The 15,092-nt window shown below is 35.7% G+C and overlaps 1 protein-coding gene across 1 annotated transcript in view; it reads left to right on the top strand.

Moving 5' to 3' along the window:
• LOC126941080 (glutamate decarboxylase 1-like) overlaps positions 1-15,092 on the top strand; it is a 78,056-nt gene that overhangs the window by 58,876 nt on the left and 4,088 nt on the right. The window contains 8 exon segments of the mRNA XM_050767325.1: positions 996-1,086; positions 4,179-4,288; positions 4,601-4,716; positions 6,749-6,831; positions 9,054-9,108; positions 9,629-9,745; positions 10,834-10,898; positions 10,995-11,073. Of these exon segments, the coding sequence (XP_050623282.1) occupies positions 996-1,086; positions 4,179-4,288; positions 4,601-4,716; positions 6,749-6,831; positions 9,054-9,108; positions 9,629-9,745; positions 10,834-10,898; positions 10,995-11,073 (716 nt within the window).

Below are 15,092 nucleotides of genomic sequence, written 5' to 3'. Positions count from 1 at the left end.
CTCATGGCAGAAGGCCAAGGGAAGCCAGTGTACCACATGGTGAGAGAATGAGCAAGAGAAAAAGGAGGACAGGTGTGAACCTTTTTAAAAGTCAGATCTCCCAGTAACTAATAGAACCAGAACTCCCTCATTACAGCAGAGATGTCATCAAGCCATTCATGAGGCCTTTGCCCCCATGACCCAAACACCTCCCATTAGGCCCCATCTCCATCATTGGGGATCACGTTTCAACATGAAATCTGGAGGGGACAAATACCCAAATTATATCAAATATAGATTGTTCAATTTGACAACTAATAAAGATTACTTACTAATATAAATCTTCAAAAATCATTGTAAAAGGATCTAATATTATGCCCCCAAAAACATATAAACACCTTTTCAGTGAAAATTATTTAATGTTTTAGATGGCTTCTCCCCGCTTGGCCTAACTGGTCCATGGAAGTAGTTGTACACACCCCCGTCCTTGACCTTCCTTCCTTAGACGCAGGGCCTTTCTCACCCTTGAGCATACTGAGATCTGTTTCAGTTTGCTCCTTTTCCAAATCTTTTTGTCTGGCAATGCTTAAGTTTAGATCTTACCTTAAAAATCACTTCCTCCAAGAAGACTTCTCTGGAGATTTCCTCAGCCCACTACCCTGGCTACTTTCACTACCCTAGGAATGGACTTACCACACCCACTGTTTTTCTGTGTAGTACTTTTTTACAGTTATAATCAAACATATATTTGTGTCATTATCTGCTTAATGTCTTCCTTTGTGACCAACCTGTAAAATCTGCATGATTGCAATTATGCCCATCTGGTTTACCACCATATCTCCAATACTTAGGAAGGTCTCTGTATAGGTTAGTTCCTCAATAATGTTTACTGAATAACATAATTTAAGTGTGCTTGATACACGAGTACCCAGTAAGTGAAAAACTGTTATCAAATTTCAGTGTTTTTTAGCTCTAGTTTTTATTTTGGCCTATTGCAATTTTGTTTTTGTCTCCAGGACATCTTCACTATTTTAACCAGCTGTCCCGTGGGCTAGATATGATTGGACTTGCAGGGGAATGGTTGACAGTCACTGCAAATATCAACCTGTGAATATCCTTCTGTACCTAAGAAATGTGAGATTATTAGACACATGTAAGCAAGAGTGAAGATGTAGGTAGTGGAAGTTCCATTTTTCTGGATATGATCCTTGCTGTGTCAAAAACAAATAGTTAAACTTGGGAGAAATGCAAAGAATCTGCTATGTGTTTCCTGTGTGACATGTGTAAAGTTTACCTGGTTGTCTGGAAATTCTCTGGCAATGTTCAGGGCCTGAATTTACTTGATTAGCCTCAGATGTTAGGGTGTGGACTGGGAGTTAAGTTCTAGGAGTGGAATCATTTCAACCCTACTCAAAACAGCCCACAGCACATAGTTGTTTAAAATACACACACATATAGGCCAGGCACGGTGGCTCACACCTGTAATCCCAGCACTTTGAGAGGCCAAGGCGGGTGGATCACTTGAGGTCAGGAGTTCGAGACCAGCCTGGCCAACACGGTGAAACCCCATCTCTGTTAAAAATACAAAAATTAGTTGGGTGTGGTGATGCATGTCTCTAGTCTCAGTGACTCAGGAGGCTGAGGCACAAGAATCGCTGGAACCTGGGAGACAGAGGTTGCAGTGACCCGAGATTGCCCCACTGCACTCCAGCCTAGGAGACAGAGGGAGGCTCAGTCTCAAAATAAAAAAACAAAAAACAAAAATAAATTATATATATATATATATATATATGAAAAGTTTTCTGAATATAAATTAGAACCTCAATCATATTGAGTAAACTTTTAAAGAAAAGTTAGATTCAACTTTGACATGATTATTTTAAAATATTGACCTTTGCCATGGCAAAACTCATGGCCATAAGACAATTAGATATACTGCTGATGTGTTTTGAAGTTAATTTTAAGGCAATATTTTTCAATGTAAAAAAGGATAGAGAGATGATTGGATACTAAATTGAAAGGAATAGTCTGTGTCAGATGTTAATATAATTTAGCAATCAAAAGAGATAGCTGGTAGAACTTCAAACTTTAAAACCAAGAATTAAATACTTATGAGTCTGCTCTGTTATGTGGGAAAACTGAGGTTTGTTTTAACTGTTTAGTTATCACTGAGATTTTAATGATGCATAGTTCATGGTAGTAATTAGTATTTTGTAGAAATGAAATGCAAATAACAATAGCATAGTTAGCTTACTGCTATTTTTAATTTTTTTTTTTTTTTTGCTTTGTAATGGCTCTTTAGTTAAGCCTGAATAGAGCAATACCGTCTTTCCAGACAATATATTTTATATGTTATACATTATACAATATACATTTATAAACTATATTCCATAGTTTGGAATCCCATTGTTATGATACTTAACCATTCCCTATGTGAAGAAAATACATACTATTGAACTTAAATAGAGGAATAGTGGAAAGCATAGGTGGTAGATGCAAAGAGAAATAATTTAAGAGATAGATGCTTTTTTATTTTCAAAAAGTTTCCTCATTCTTAATGACTGGATGTCTCTTATCATAATCTTAAGATGGTGCAAAAGCATGTTAGATGGAATTAGAGAAAATCAAATTGGATTCCTAATTCTACCACTCTACAATGCTATGAAGATTAGTGAGTCTCTGTTTCCTGAAAATAATAATACATACTCCGTAGAGGTGAAATAGGATCACAAAGGTCACGTGTGGAAGCTGAAATTGACACAGTACATTCTGGCAGAATTGAGCCCTACTGAAATAGAGGTTCAGAAGACTTGCTTCTTACTTTGTTCCTTTTAGAACTAAAATCTTAATTCTAATAGTCAGTGTCTTAGTCTGTGTCTCTGAGCAGAGCTGGAGGCAAGAGCTTCTGTCTTACTTTATTTTTAGGGTATGCCATATGAAAGGGCAAGGTTGAGAAGAAATGAAGTGGGTCAGGAAGGGAAAGGACAGTAGAGCGGTATGAGGAATCATTAGAGACCTGGCTGGCAGGCAGGTCTAAGCACGAATATAAGCACAGTGAGTGCTTGATTCCCCGGGGTTTGTGCTTCTCAGGACAGTTCATCTGCGGGGAGGAAGGGGAAAGAATTTACTCTCTACCAGGTCTCCTAGGGCCAAAGGATTGTACCACAGGATATATTGACTACCCGCTACCTGATGGATGGGCATTCTTGGTTTTAGGCTGAAAAGGAAACTTCTGGGCAGGAGGCCAGTGACTGCTGGCAGGAGAGGAGGTGACTTGCTGTTAGGTCAGGGCTGTGTGTGAGCGTGGCTGGGCCTGAATACTGTCCAAAGGCCTTAGAGGCAGAACAAGCTGAGAGCATCCAAAGCAGCACATAAATGATTCCTGATGTCAATATCTATGTTGAAGGACACTTAAAGGAGCCTTTAAAATTTTTTGATGACAAATAAAAGAATTTCTTGAGACTAACGAAAGCCACCTTTAGATTTCAGAACCCACTGTAAATATTTCATTGTTTATTGTACAGAGTGTGCACAAAGGAAAGCTTATAGCCTTGAATTCCAGCTTTTGCTTTCTGAAGAACTGACTCTAATTGCACAGTGTGACACAGAGGGAGAGTTCCCATCATGGTCATCTCTGAATCCTTTTCCCTGGGTTATTCTTGTCATGTGCTATCTTCTTGCTTTACAGCTGTTATTACTGAAAACATAAGAACTCTTAGTTGTTTTTTGGTGTGTTTCCTCAAAGTACAATCCTTACACAAAGGATGTTTATCAATCAATTTCTAGAAAAGGCCTTTTCTACCCTTTCCATGTTCTGCAGAACATTGTCTGCAACTCCAGATCTATGTCTTTTTAACTTGTCTATTAAGGAATATATAGGTTTTTTTTTTTTAATAACTGGACATTTTCTGATCCTAAACTATGTTGTGTGTTCTGAAGGGATGGGAGTCGCTTTCAAGATTCCTGCAGGTGGGAAAGAAACGTTCAGATATTGCACAAAACAATGGCAGTCATGACGCTTTCTTTGTAGAACTAATATACTCAATCTGGAATAAGCAATTTAGAATATATAAAATGTAACCATTTCTTGCATAGTCTAATATAGAATTAAAAAGTATATGATCTTGTTAACACATGACTTTACTTTGCCTCTTCTGTGTAATATAAGTCACGGTGGAATTTATTGATATGTATTATAGATTTACATATGAAATAGCCCCAGTTTTTACTGTCATGGAGACAATTCTTCTCAAAATGTATGAAATTATTGGCTGGGGAGAAACAGAAGCAGATGGAATATTTTTACCTGGTAAGAAAAAGCAACTTTCTGTAAGCTAAATAAAATACCTATCGGGAGACACTCAGAATGTATTCCAACTAATATTGTTATTTTTGACAGACAGACATTCGTAAGCCATTGCGCTATCATTGCAAATAAAATTTCCAGAAATCTAAAAGTGGAAATTTCATTGTTTGACCTTTCACCAATTTCAGGGAAGGATAATTTTAAAATAACAGTGATTTAGCACTCATTAGTTTCAGAAACTGCCAAATTGTTATATTTCAATAAACATTTCTCAGGATTGAAATTAGCTTAATGGTCATTATTTCTCTTCCATAGGTGGCAGGATATCAAACCTCTGTGGTATTTTAGTAGCTCACTATAAACAATATCCAGAGATAAAAACAAAAGGCATGACTGCACTTCCATGCATTGTATTATTTGTTTCTGAGCAAGTAAGTATCAAGTGTAGGTTTTTTCCAACTTTTAAGAATCATCAAAGATAACCTGATAAAGATTAAGAATATTAGCATTATGCTTATATCAAGTATTTCAGATAATCTCTGAGTCTGGATCTACGTAATGATAATGAAAAGGAAAAAAAAAAAAAAAACTTCCCAGTAAATATAGGCTCTGTAGGTAAGCAATACAAATAATTCAGGATTAAAATTTAATTTCAGCACGACAAACGGAAAACAAATGTGATTATAAATATAAAACATTCAGCTAACTTTACCAAAATAATTAAGTAGTAAAAATTTCAAAGATTTAATAGTTCTTTTTCACATTGAATAAAAACAACAATAATGTAATTACTGTTTCATCTTTCCAGTTAGGACTAAAGGAATCAGTTAAAAGAAAACTATATTTTTAAAGACTAGATCCTCACCCAAACTCTTCTGATATTGACAATATCTCCACTGATACCTCCTTTATGTTTAGTACTCCACTCTTGTGCATAGCATCAAAACTTTTTATACCTGTAATAAATCTGATTGCTTTCTTCTTATCTACCATGGCAACATTTACAATCTTAAAATGTAGTAGCAGTCCCAGTTTGAGAGTTCTACCTAAAAGTGCTTAGAAACAAAGAGTTTTTATTGAAATATTTCTGTTTTTGCAGTGCACTCCCTTTGCCAAACTCAAATTAGCATTACACATCTATATACGAAGTCCTCACTTAACCTCATAGGTTCTTGGAAACTGTAACTTTAAGAGAAACAACATACAACAGATCCTTGAATTATATCAGTTGCTTTATTATAATGCCAAAGTGGAAAAAATACTGGTTTGGTTATACATCTTTTCGCTTAAAGTCAGTTTCCAAGAACCTATGGCTTTGTTAAGGACTTACTATAAATTATCAAGTTGGAAACTACTACTTTATATTCAATGCAATGCCTTACAGAACTTCACAGAACTTAACATGCTTGTTTACAAATGCAATTTTCATCATTTGAAATACAATTTTAAAATACATATAATCAGTAAATAAGCTGAAATTCCATAATATTGATCTTTAAGAAATCAGTTTGTTATTTAACCTGTGTATTCTTTATTGAAATAGAAACATGGTTAAGGTTTATCTGGTCTTTTCCTGGCAACTAAAAATAATCCAGGCCAAATTTATCTTTGGAGCTGCTATTACCTCTGTTTTGCTAGTATTATTTACATAAGACAGGATGATACAAGCACAAATAAACTAGCAGGCAAGAGATAAAAATGGGTGTAAAAGTCAGAATTAAGAATTACAGGCAATGGAAGACTCAGTGCATTCATAGGACCTCATGCCTTTTCAAACAAAACCAACCAAACAAACAAAAATCACAAATGGGCCGGGCGCGGTGGCTCAAGCCTGTAATCCTAGCACTTTGGGAGGCCGCGGCGGGCAGATTGCCTGAGCTCAGGAGTTCCAGACCAGTTTGGACAAGACGGTGAAACCCCATTCCTACTAAAATGCAAAGAATTAGCAAGCCGTGGCGACGTGCTCATATAGTCCCTGCTACTCTACTCGAGATGCTGAGGTGGGAGAATTGGTGGAACCTGGGAGGCGGAGGTTGCAGTGAGCCTAAATAGTGCCACTGCACTCCAGCCTGGGCGACAGAGCTAGACTCTGTCTCAAAAAAAATCTCAAATGCAGGAGTTAGAGCGGTCCAGAGCAGAAAAGGATATTCCTGGAGGATACTGTCACTAACTTTATAAATGATGTGGCTTCATGTGTATGCAGAGAACTGAAATATTCAAGCTTCCACCCAAGCATGTGAAGAGTTTTATTCTGTGACAGTGCCTTCTGGAAAGAGGTGCTACAACATTCTAGATCCCAACAAATGTCATGATGGGGTCCTGGAAATATGCCTTGATACCTGTGTGCATGTAAATTCACAGACCCATTCAAAGCCATGCATATGTGCCCCAAGTGCACTTGTGTGTAAATGGGGATTTCATGTGGAGAGTAATGTCTTTTCTTTTTTTATATTATTGCCCAAGGGTCATTACTCAATTAAAAAAAAAGCTACAGCAATATTTGGTAGTGGAATTGATAATGTGATTGAAGTAAAATGTGATGAAAGGTATGTTTCTTAATACATTCTCAAAGTTTTATGGTTACTATGCTTCATGGATTAGGATTTCATTTGCCTATGTTTCCATTTTTTGGCAAGAATCCTCTCCCAGATTCATTTTTTTTGTATTTTAGAGAAAAGTCATTATGGAAGAAGTTTCAAAATTATTTACCCTATTGTTGACATTTATTACTAACTATGGCCTTATGAAAATTCTGTTGCCATATATTTGTTCCCTATTTTATATTTATGAAACATATTGAATCATCAACATAGTGATGTTTGGAAATTAAAACTTCAACTGTGTTATTAGAGTACAAGGTGAAAATATATTTATATTTTCCTTGGATCTCATTCTTCAGAAATAAGCAATATTACAAATTTTACACATATTCTGGATATAATTTTTATTAGTATCAAACTTCTTCATAAATCAATTCTGGGTTATATTCTGTAATTTGCTTTATTTCCTTTGGGTTTATGGTATATCTTCAAAATCTTGTCTCATGAATTCACACAGACTTTTCTTATTTTTCTTAAGTTACATCAGTTTCCTATTTTATAAATGCAGCATAATTTTACAAGTCCTATTTAAAAAGACATAAGTTTTCCCTTTGATTTTAGTATTTAAGAGCAATGCTTAAATGAATGCAATTTAATAAATGTATTTTAGTTTCTCTATGAATATCTCTCATATGAATGCGTCTAGGTTCAAATTTTGTGTGAATTTATATTTCAATACAAATTTTCCATTTGCCCTTTAAACATTTTTAGTTATATTCTTATCTGAAATGTAACATCAAAATATTATAAATATTTTTATACTTAGAAAATCTGATAGAAATGATGTTTATTATTGTTCAAAACAACAGAAATCTTTTAATATGCTGACCTGCCAATTGTATATTACTGTAAATTGACTGTGCATGTCCTCTGCCTATTTTTTAGTGGTAGTTTATTACTTGTTATTGGCTTATAAGAAACACTTATATATTATGAAATTCTGAAATACAATATATGAGTATAAAGTATCTTGCAAATATTTTTATAAGTTTATTCAATAAACTTTATCACATTTGTCCCTGTACATTTCCTGAGAATTACCACCCCAAAGATATCTTACATCACTTCTACTATTATTAATAGAATTTTTCTGCTATTTATTTTCAATAATTGGTATTAAGAAATTGAGTCATAATTTACCTCTGTAACTTGCTCAACATTCTTATTTTTTATGAACAACTTTAGGTATTCTAGATACACAAATATATGTACTCCAATTAGGTTTCCTATTTTATTATCTATCTCTGTTTTTTTCAAAAAGAAAATAGAACATTGAAGCTAGTGAGCATTATTATCTTAGTACTGACTTTAATTAAAATGTTTCCAATGAATTATCTCTAAGCCTGCCTGCAATTAGTCTCATAGCTGAATGGAGTAGAAAAATATTGGCTTTAATTTCTTTCATGGAAACATGCTGTGAAGAAATGTGAGGCCACCTTAATTTATGCCACTCCCATCCCCCCTCAAATTTGAACGCCTGATATTTTTAATCTTGATATCAAGAGGTCTTAATAACTAAAGTTTTAAGGGCCGGGCGCGGTGGCTCACGCCTGTAATCCCAGCAGTTTGGGAGGCCGAGGCCGGTGGATCACGAGGTCAGGATGTTGAGACTACCCTGGCTGACACGGCAAAACCCCGTCTCTACGAAAAATACAAAAAATTAGCCGGGCGTGGTGGCGGCGCCTGTAGTCCCAGCTACTCTGGAGGCTGAGGCAGGAGAATGGCGTGAACCCGGGAGGCGGAGCTTGCAGTGAGCCGACATTGCGTCACTGCACTCCAGCCTGGGTGACAGAGCGAGACTCCGTCTCAAAACAAATAAATGAATAAATAGATAAATAAATAAAGTTTAATTACTTTAAATAACAAAATAAGGGAAGAAAAAAAATGATCGAAAGAGTTTATTATTTTGTATCTTCCTTACAATGATCAGAATCTTCTGATTAGTAAGAGTGCAGATTTTAAGATGACTGAATAGTAGATGAAGCATTCTCTAACTTAAACATGGCTTAAATGAATTGAACATTTACTACCTATTCATACACTTATAAATATCTTTAGGAGACACTAAAAACTAATTGTTTTAAAATCTTACACAACACTTACTCTAATTGGTAGAATTTGTATGTTTATATACATATAATAAATCAATGTGTATTTGCATTTTTGAGGGGAAAGATGATTCCAGCTGAGTTAGAGAAAAATATATTACAAGCTAAAAAAAAGGTATGTTCTACGGTTCTATATTTAACATGCAAACATCTTTATATACTTTACCTATTTTTATTACTGAAAAATAACTGATAAGAAAATTGCTGAAAAAAATAGAATAAATACAAAATGTGGGAAATTTCTTATAAAACTGAAGTGGTGTAATTAAGTAGCATTGCAGTATTTCTAATATTATTGGTTTTGTTAAATATGAAAGGCAAATTTATCAGGGTCATTCCTGTATGATGGCATTTGGCCATTTCTATGTTTGTGGTGTTACTTTCTTTAAAATAAGTTTAAACAGAAATAACAATAAATAAAATTGAGAGGGAAAGGTATAAATCCACCTTACAGTTATGTTACTGTCTCTAGTGATTATGTACCTCAGAATATTTGAAATCATTAGCTATTCAATGTCCCTAATCAAAGTTATCCAGATTTCTGACATCCAGAAGTGTAATGAGTACCCGTATTGTATATAGTTCCTGTGGACTTTATGAGATTGTAAGAATGATTCTGTTGTTTTCATCACCAGGGCCAAACTCCATTCTGTGTCTGTGCCACAGCTGGAAGCACAGTGTACGGAGCCTTCGATCCTCTCCCTGACATTGCTGATATTTGTGAGAAGCACAAACTCTGGATGCATGTGGATGTAAGTCATCTCCTTTAGTCTGGCTTATAATGTCTCTGTTTTAAAAAATCCTACAATCCTTAAAGATTCCTAACAGGCATTTCAGGCAAGTCAACAATTTCTCTGTAGCCTAGATTTTATAATGAACAAATACAGAGAAAGAGTAATCTTATTTTTATTTATTTATTTTGACAGAGACTCACGTATCACACAGGCTGGAGTGTAGTGGCAAGATCTCAGCTCACTGCAACCTCTGCCTCCCGGTTCAAGCTATTCTTGTATCTTGGCCTCTTGAATATCTGGGCTTGCAAGCATGAGCCACCACGCCCAGCCCCCAGCGGGCTAATTTTTTTGTATTTTTAGTAGAGACAGAGTTTCACCATGTTGGCCAGGCTGGTCTTGAACTACTGACCTCAAGTGATCTGCCCACCTCGACCTCCCAAAGAGTTGGGATTATAGGCATGAGTCACCGCACCTGGTGTACCTAGATTTATTTTTAAATAGACTTACTATACCATGAAAAGGGCTAAAAATACACCAAATTATATTGAAAAGACTAAATCTCTGTTAATATTCAACCCCAAATTTAGAACATCAATGTGAAGAAAGTCAAACATGATTTGAAATTGAAATAAGACTCAGCCCATTGATATACATTTCTGTATTAGTATCTATTAAAGAAATTATAACTTTTGATGCTATTAATTTAGTATAATAACTTTTAACAAAAATTTCTTTGACTTTGATTAGAGTTGAATAAAATTAAAGTTATATCATGCAATGGAGATTTTAATTTTTCTGTAGTATAGCCTAATTTGATGCCAACTTTTAAAATCTGTCTTTGGAAATTATACAGAAAGTGCCTGCTTGAATTAATTAGGAACTTACGACTTCACCGTGTCATGAATAGACAATGAAAATTCATGGTAGGAAAATTTTTTAATGCATTGTTTTTTAAGTAGCATAATTATAAACAGCTTGGTAATTATCTAGCATAATAATTAAATCTTCATCATGTTTTCAAATAAATTTAACATAGAAAAAGTAGTCAGTGTAATTGAAAAATAAGTAATTAGTATAAGAACACATGCTCTTTGTCTTTGTTGAAGGCAGCTTGGGGAGGTGGACTGCTACTATCCAGAAACTATTCCTATAAACTCAGTGGCATTGAAAGGTAAGACCTGGGGCATTGCTTGTGAAAGCCAAAGAACCCATTTGGACTCCTTTTCTAGTGACTGTGAGTGCTAACTGGAGCTGTTTTGTCACCCAGGGCCAACTCTGTGACCTGGAATCTACACAAAGTAATGGGCATCCCTCTTCAATACTCTGCTATCTTGATCCGGGAAAAAGTAAATTATTTCTGTTTTTAATTAGCGACATAAGGAATGGCTTAACAATGACTAGATTCCTTGTGAATGTTTTAAATTAACAAAAATATGACCTCACTGAATTAAACATACTGCAGCACAATTTGCCCTTCGGAGAACTTGTTCTCCTCCTTTGATCTTTAAGTATCAGTCATTTGACAAAATCAAATGAGTATAGTGCATAGGCAGTAAACCAGCTACCTGTGGGTGGAAAGGTGTGTTATGAGATGAAAGACGGTGAGAAGATCTTTAGAAAACTTGATTATTTATAACCTAGTTATTAAAAACATAATGTCCAGCCAGACGCAGTGGCTCACACCTGTAATCTCTGCATTTTGGGATGCCGAGGCAGGCAGATCGCTTGAGCCCAGAAGTTCAAGACCAGCCTAGGCAACTTGGTGAAACCCCATCTCCACCCAAAATACAAAAAATTAGCCAGATATGTTGGTGCGTGTCTGTGGTCCCAGTTACTCGGGAGGCTGAGGTGGAAGAATGGCTTGAGCCTGGGAGGAGGTTGCAGTGAGCCAAGATCGTGCCACTGCACTCCAGCCTAGGTGACAGAGTGAGACCCTGTCTCAAAAAACAAAACATAATGGCCATAGATATATGAAAAAAAAAGTGCAACATCATTAATCATCAGGAAAATGAAAATGAATACTTCAGTAAGATATAACCTCACAACTGTTAGGATGCCTATTATAAAAAAAAAACAAAGATGAGCATTGGTGACAACGTGGAAAAAATGAAACCCTTGTACACTTTTGATGGGAATGTAAATTAGTGAAAAAAGTATGGGTAAAAAGTATGAAGATTTCTCAAAAAATGAAAAATAAAACTACTATAGAATCTCACAATCCCACTACTGGGTATATATCTAAAGGACATGAAATGAAAAGAGAATGCCTGAGAGATAGCTATACTCCCATGCTAACTGCAGCATTATTCACAATAGCCACATTATGCAATCAATCTAAGGGTCCATTCATGGATGAATGGATAAAGAAAATGAGGTGTATATATACAATGGAATACTATTTGTCCATTTTTTAATAAAAAGGAAATCCTACCATTTGTGACCACATGGATGAACCTGGAAGTCGTTAAGTAAAGTAAGCCAGACACAAAAAAGACAAATACCCCATGATCTCACTCATAAGTAAAATCTAAAAACATTGATCTTAAAGAACTAGAGAGCAGAATGGTGGCTACCAGGGGCTGAAGCAGTTGGGGGAGGGACTTTGAGGGGAAGTTGATCAAAGGATACAAAATGTCAGTTAGATAAGAGGAATAAGTTCAGGAGATCTATTGTAGGACCTGGTGACAATAGTTAATAACAACATATTGTATTCTTGAAAGTTGTTAAAAGAGTGGGTGTTACATGATCTCACCACAAAAGTGAAAACTATATGCAGCAATGCATTTGTTAATAAACTACATATAGTCATTCCACAGTGCATATATATTTCATATATATACACATTCCACAATGCCTATGTAGGAAATCCATGTTAGTTAACTGTATTTAGTCATTCCACAATGCATAGTGTGTGTACAACATGCATATATGCAATACTTCATACATATATGCCAAAACATCAAGCTGTGCACACAATAAATAAAATTGTATTCATCAATTTACAAATAAAATGAAATAATAATTTTAAAAAGCCACCAAGCAAAATATCTCTTAAGGATCAAATTTGTCTCACTGGCCAATTTGTAATCGTAGAGTATAGAGCCAATAATAGGTCATATTTTCATGTGGATGACAATAAGTAACTGTAATATGTTTTTGGCACAAAAAACATAAATGTAGCCAGGTGTGGTGGCTCTCGCCTATAATCCCAGCACTTTGGGAGGCTGAGGCAGGTGGATCATGAGGTCAGGAGTTCGAGACCAGCCTGACCAACATGGTGAAAACCCATCTCTACTAAAAGTACAAAAACTTAGCCCAGCGTGGTGGTACATGCCTACAGTCTCAGCTACTCAGGAGGCTGAGGTAGGAGAACTGCTTGAACCTGGGAGGTGGGGGGTGCAGTGAGCCGAGATCACGCCACTGCACTCTAGCCTGGGTGACAGATTGAGACTTCATCTCAAAAAAAAAAAAGGCATAAAAGTTTGTGTAGTATGACATTTTTTTCTGTTTACATGTATATTTTTTTTTATTTCCCTTCATAGTAAATGTGACGGTATACAAGGACTTAAGCTCATTATCTCCTCCAAGTAGAAATACAATTACAAAGTTGCATATTCTTTATTGAGTTGTCAAGTTGGAAACACATTTTACCTAACTTTCATATCTACCTACCTTTGGGGACATCATTTTCTATTTTCTCTTATTTGCAAGCAATCCACGGGTTTTGGGTATAAAAATAATGTCTTCCTACTATAGCCTTCCTGCCTACTCTTTGAGTACTTCATGCTCACTTCATCTTCCCTAGTTCTGAGGGAATCTTTGTTCCCTCACTACCTAGTGCATTATCAGCTCTGCTGACCGGAACATTAACATTAGCTCTGCTTCAGCTCCTGCCAAGTTGGCTGCATGGCAGCAATATCCCGTCCACAAAATGGCAGGTGCTTCATGCTCAAAGCCTGCAGTTTAGCAGACTGATACTTCCGCACTGGTGTGTGTCCAGAACTCACACATTATAGTTCAGCCATTTTTTTTTTTTTTGAGAAGTTTTCAAATTTGTCTCCAACCCCCACCTTGCTAACAGGTCTCTATTTAACTTTCAGATTTCAGATGTCTTTCTTTTTATGGCTCAAATACAAATTTTCTGCAGTTTTCTCTGATTTCTTAGCCAACCATGAGTATGCTGAAATAATGCATTTCATTCTACGTAAGTACCTATCATGAGTTTTCAAATAAATTGTTTTGTTATATTTTGTCTTGTACTTTATCTTTACCTAAAGATAGATAGATGGTCAATGGAAGTAGAGCAGAATTCCCAAACCAATAAGCCTTTACTATTTTTAAGGTCATTTCTGGAAAACAAGTCTATCTTGGTGTAGCCTTGAATTAAGAGGAATGTTCGATTCTTATCTATTAACCACTTGAATGTCTGGGGCTGCAGATAGACAATTTTAATTCATGCCTTAATGAGTAGAACAATTTGAGTATATTCAATATTTAATGAATGTATTTTTCAATACTGATGAAGGAATTGAGTATAAGGAAGTAAGTGTGTACATTTTTGTATAATTGTACATAAAATACATTTAAACTGATTTTAAATATTCTTCATTTTTATGCTCAAGGGAATGAAAATACCATATGTTTTTCAAATAAAATGCCAACCACATCAATTTCATTCATTCAGAAGAAGCTTTTCATAATGCAAAATATACACTCATTAAGTAGCTTCTCCTTGTTGCTAGGATGGGGATTGAAATCCTTGACCTGCACAAAGGCCCAGGAGGTGTAGTCTGTGACTTTCTCTGAACTCTTACTTCCTCTTGTGTTTCCTTTTGTTTTATTCATATCCTTTGGCCTCCTTTTAGTTCCAAAAAGATGTACTGTAGCTCTCTCCATTATGATCTCAGTACATCTTTCTCCTCCCACCTGTCAGTCATGGTCTGACTCAACTTTCACTCCCACGGCTCTCTTCCCCCAGCATCTTTCTTGCTAAACTGCTGATTCAAAAACGTTTTTTACTCAGAGGCCTTCCTTGACTTCCAGGTTACATGGAATCTTTGACCCTTAGACCAGAATATTCTATAGCACCATGAAAACTCTTTCATAGCATTTATCATGGGTATAATTTGACATTCATATCTGTGACATTGTGTTTAGTGCCCAGCCCTGCCCTTACCTACCCAGCCTCCTGCCACTCAGACTATAAGTTACATGAAGGCAGAGTTTCTCTACCCTTTTTCTCACCACAAATCCACTGTCTCAGCACCATGTATGACAGGTGTGATAAACATATGCTGCTTAATGAGTAAGTGTAGCTCAATCATCACATCAGATAAAGCTCATCTTGATGATACTGTTTTAATTA

Source organism: Macaca thibetana, chromosome 18, assembly GCF_024542745.1.
Source record: "Macaca thibetana thibetana isolate TM-01 chromosome 18, ASM2454274v1, whole genome shotgun sequence".
Taxonomy (NCBI): domain Eukaryota; kingdom Metazoa; phylum Chordata; class Mammalia; order Primates; family Cercopithecidae; genus Macaca; species Macaca thibetana.
This window is presented reverse-complemented; position numbering and strand designations above follow the sequence as displayed.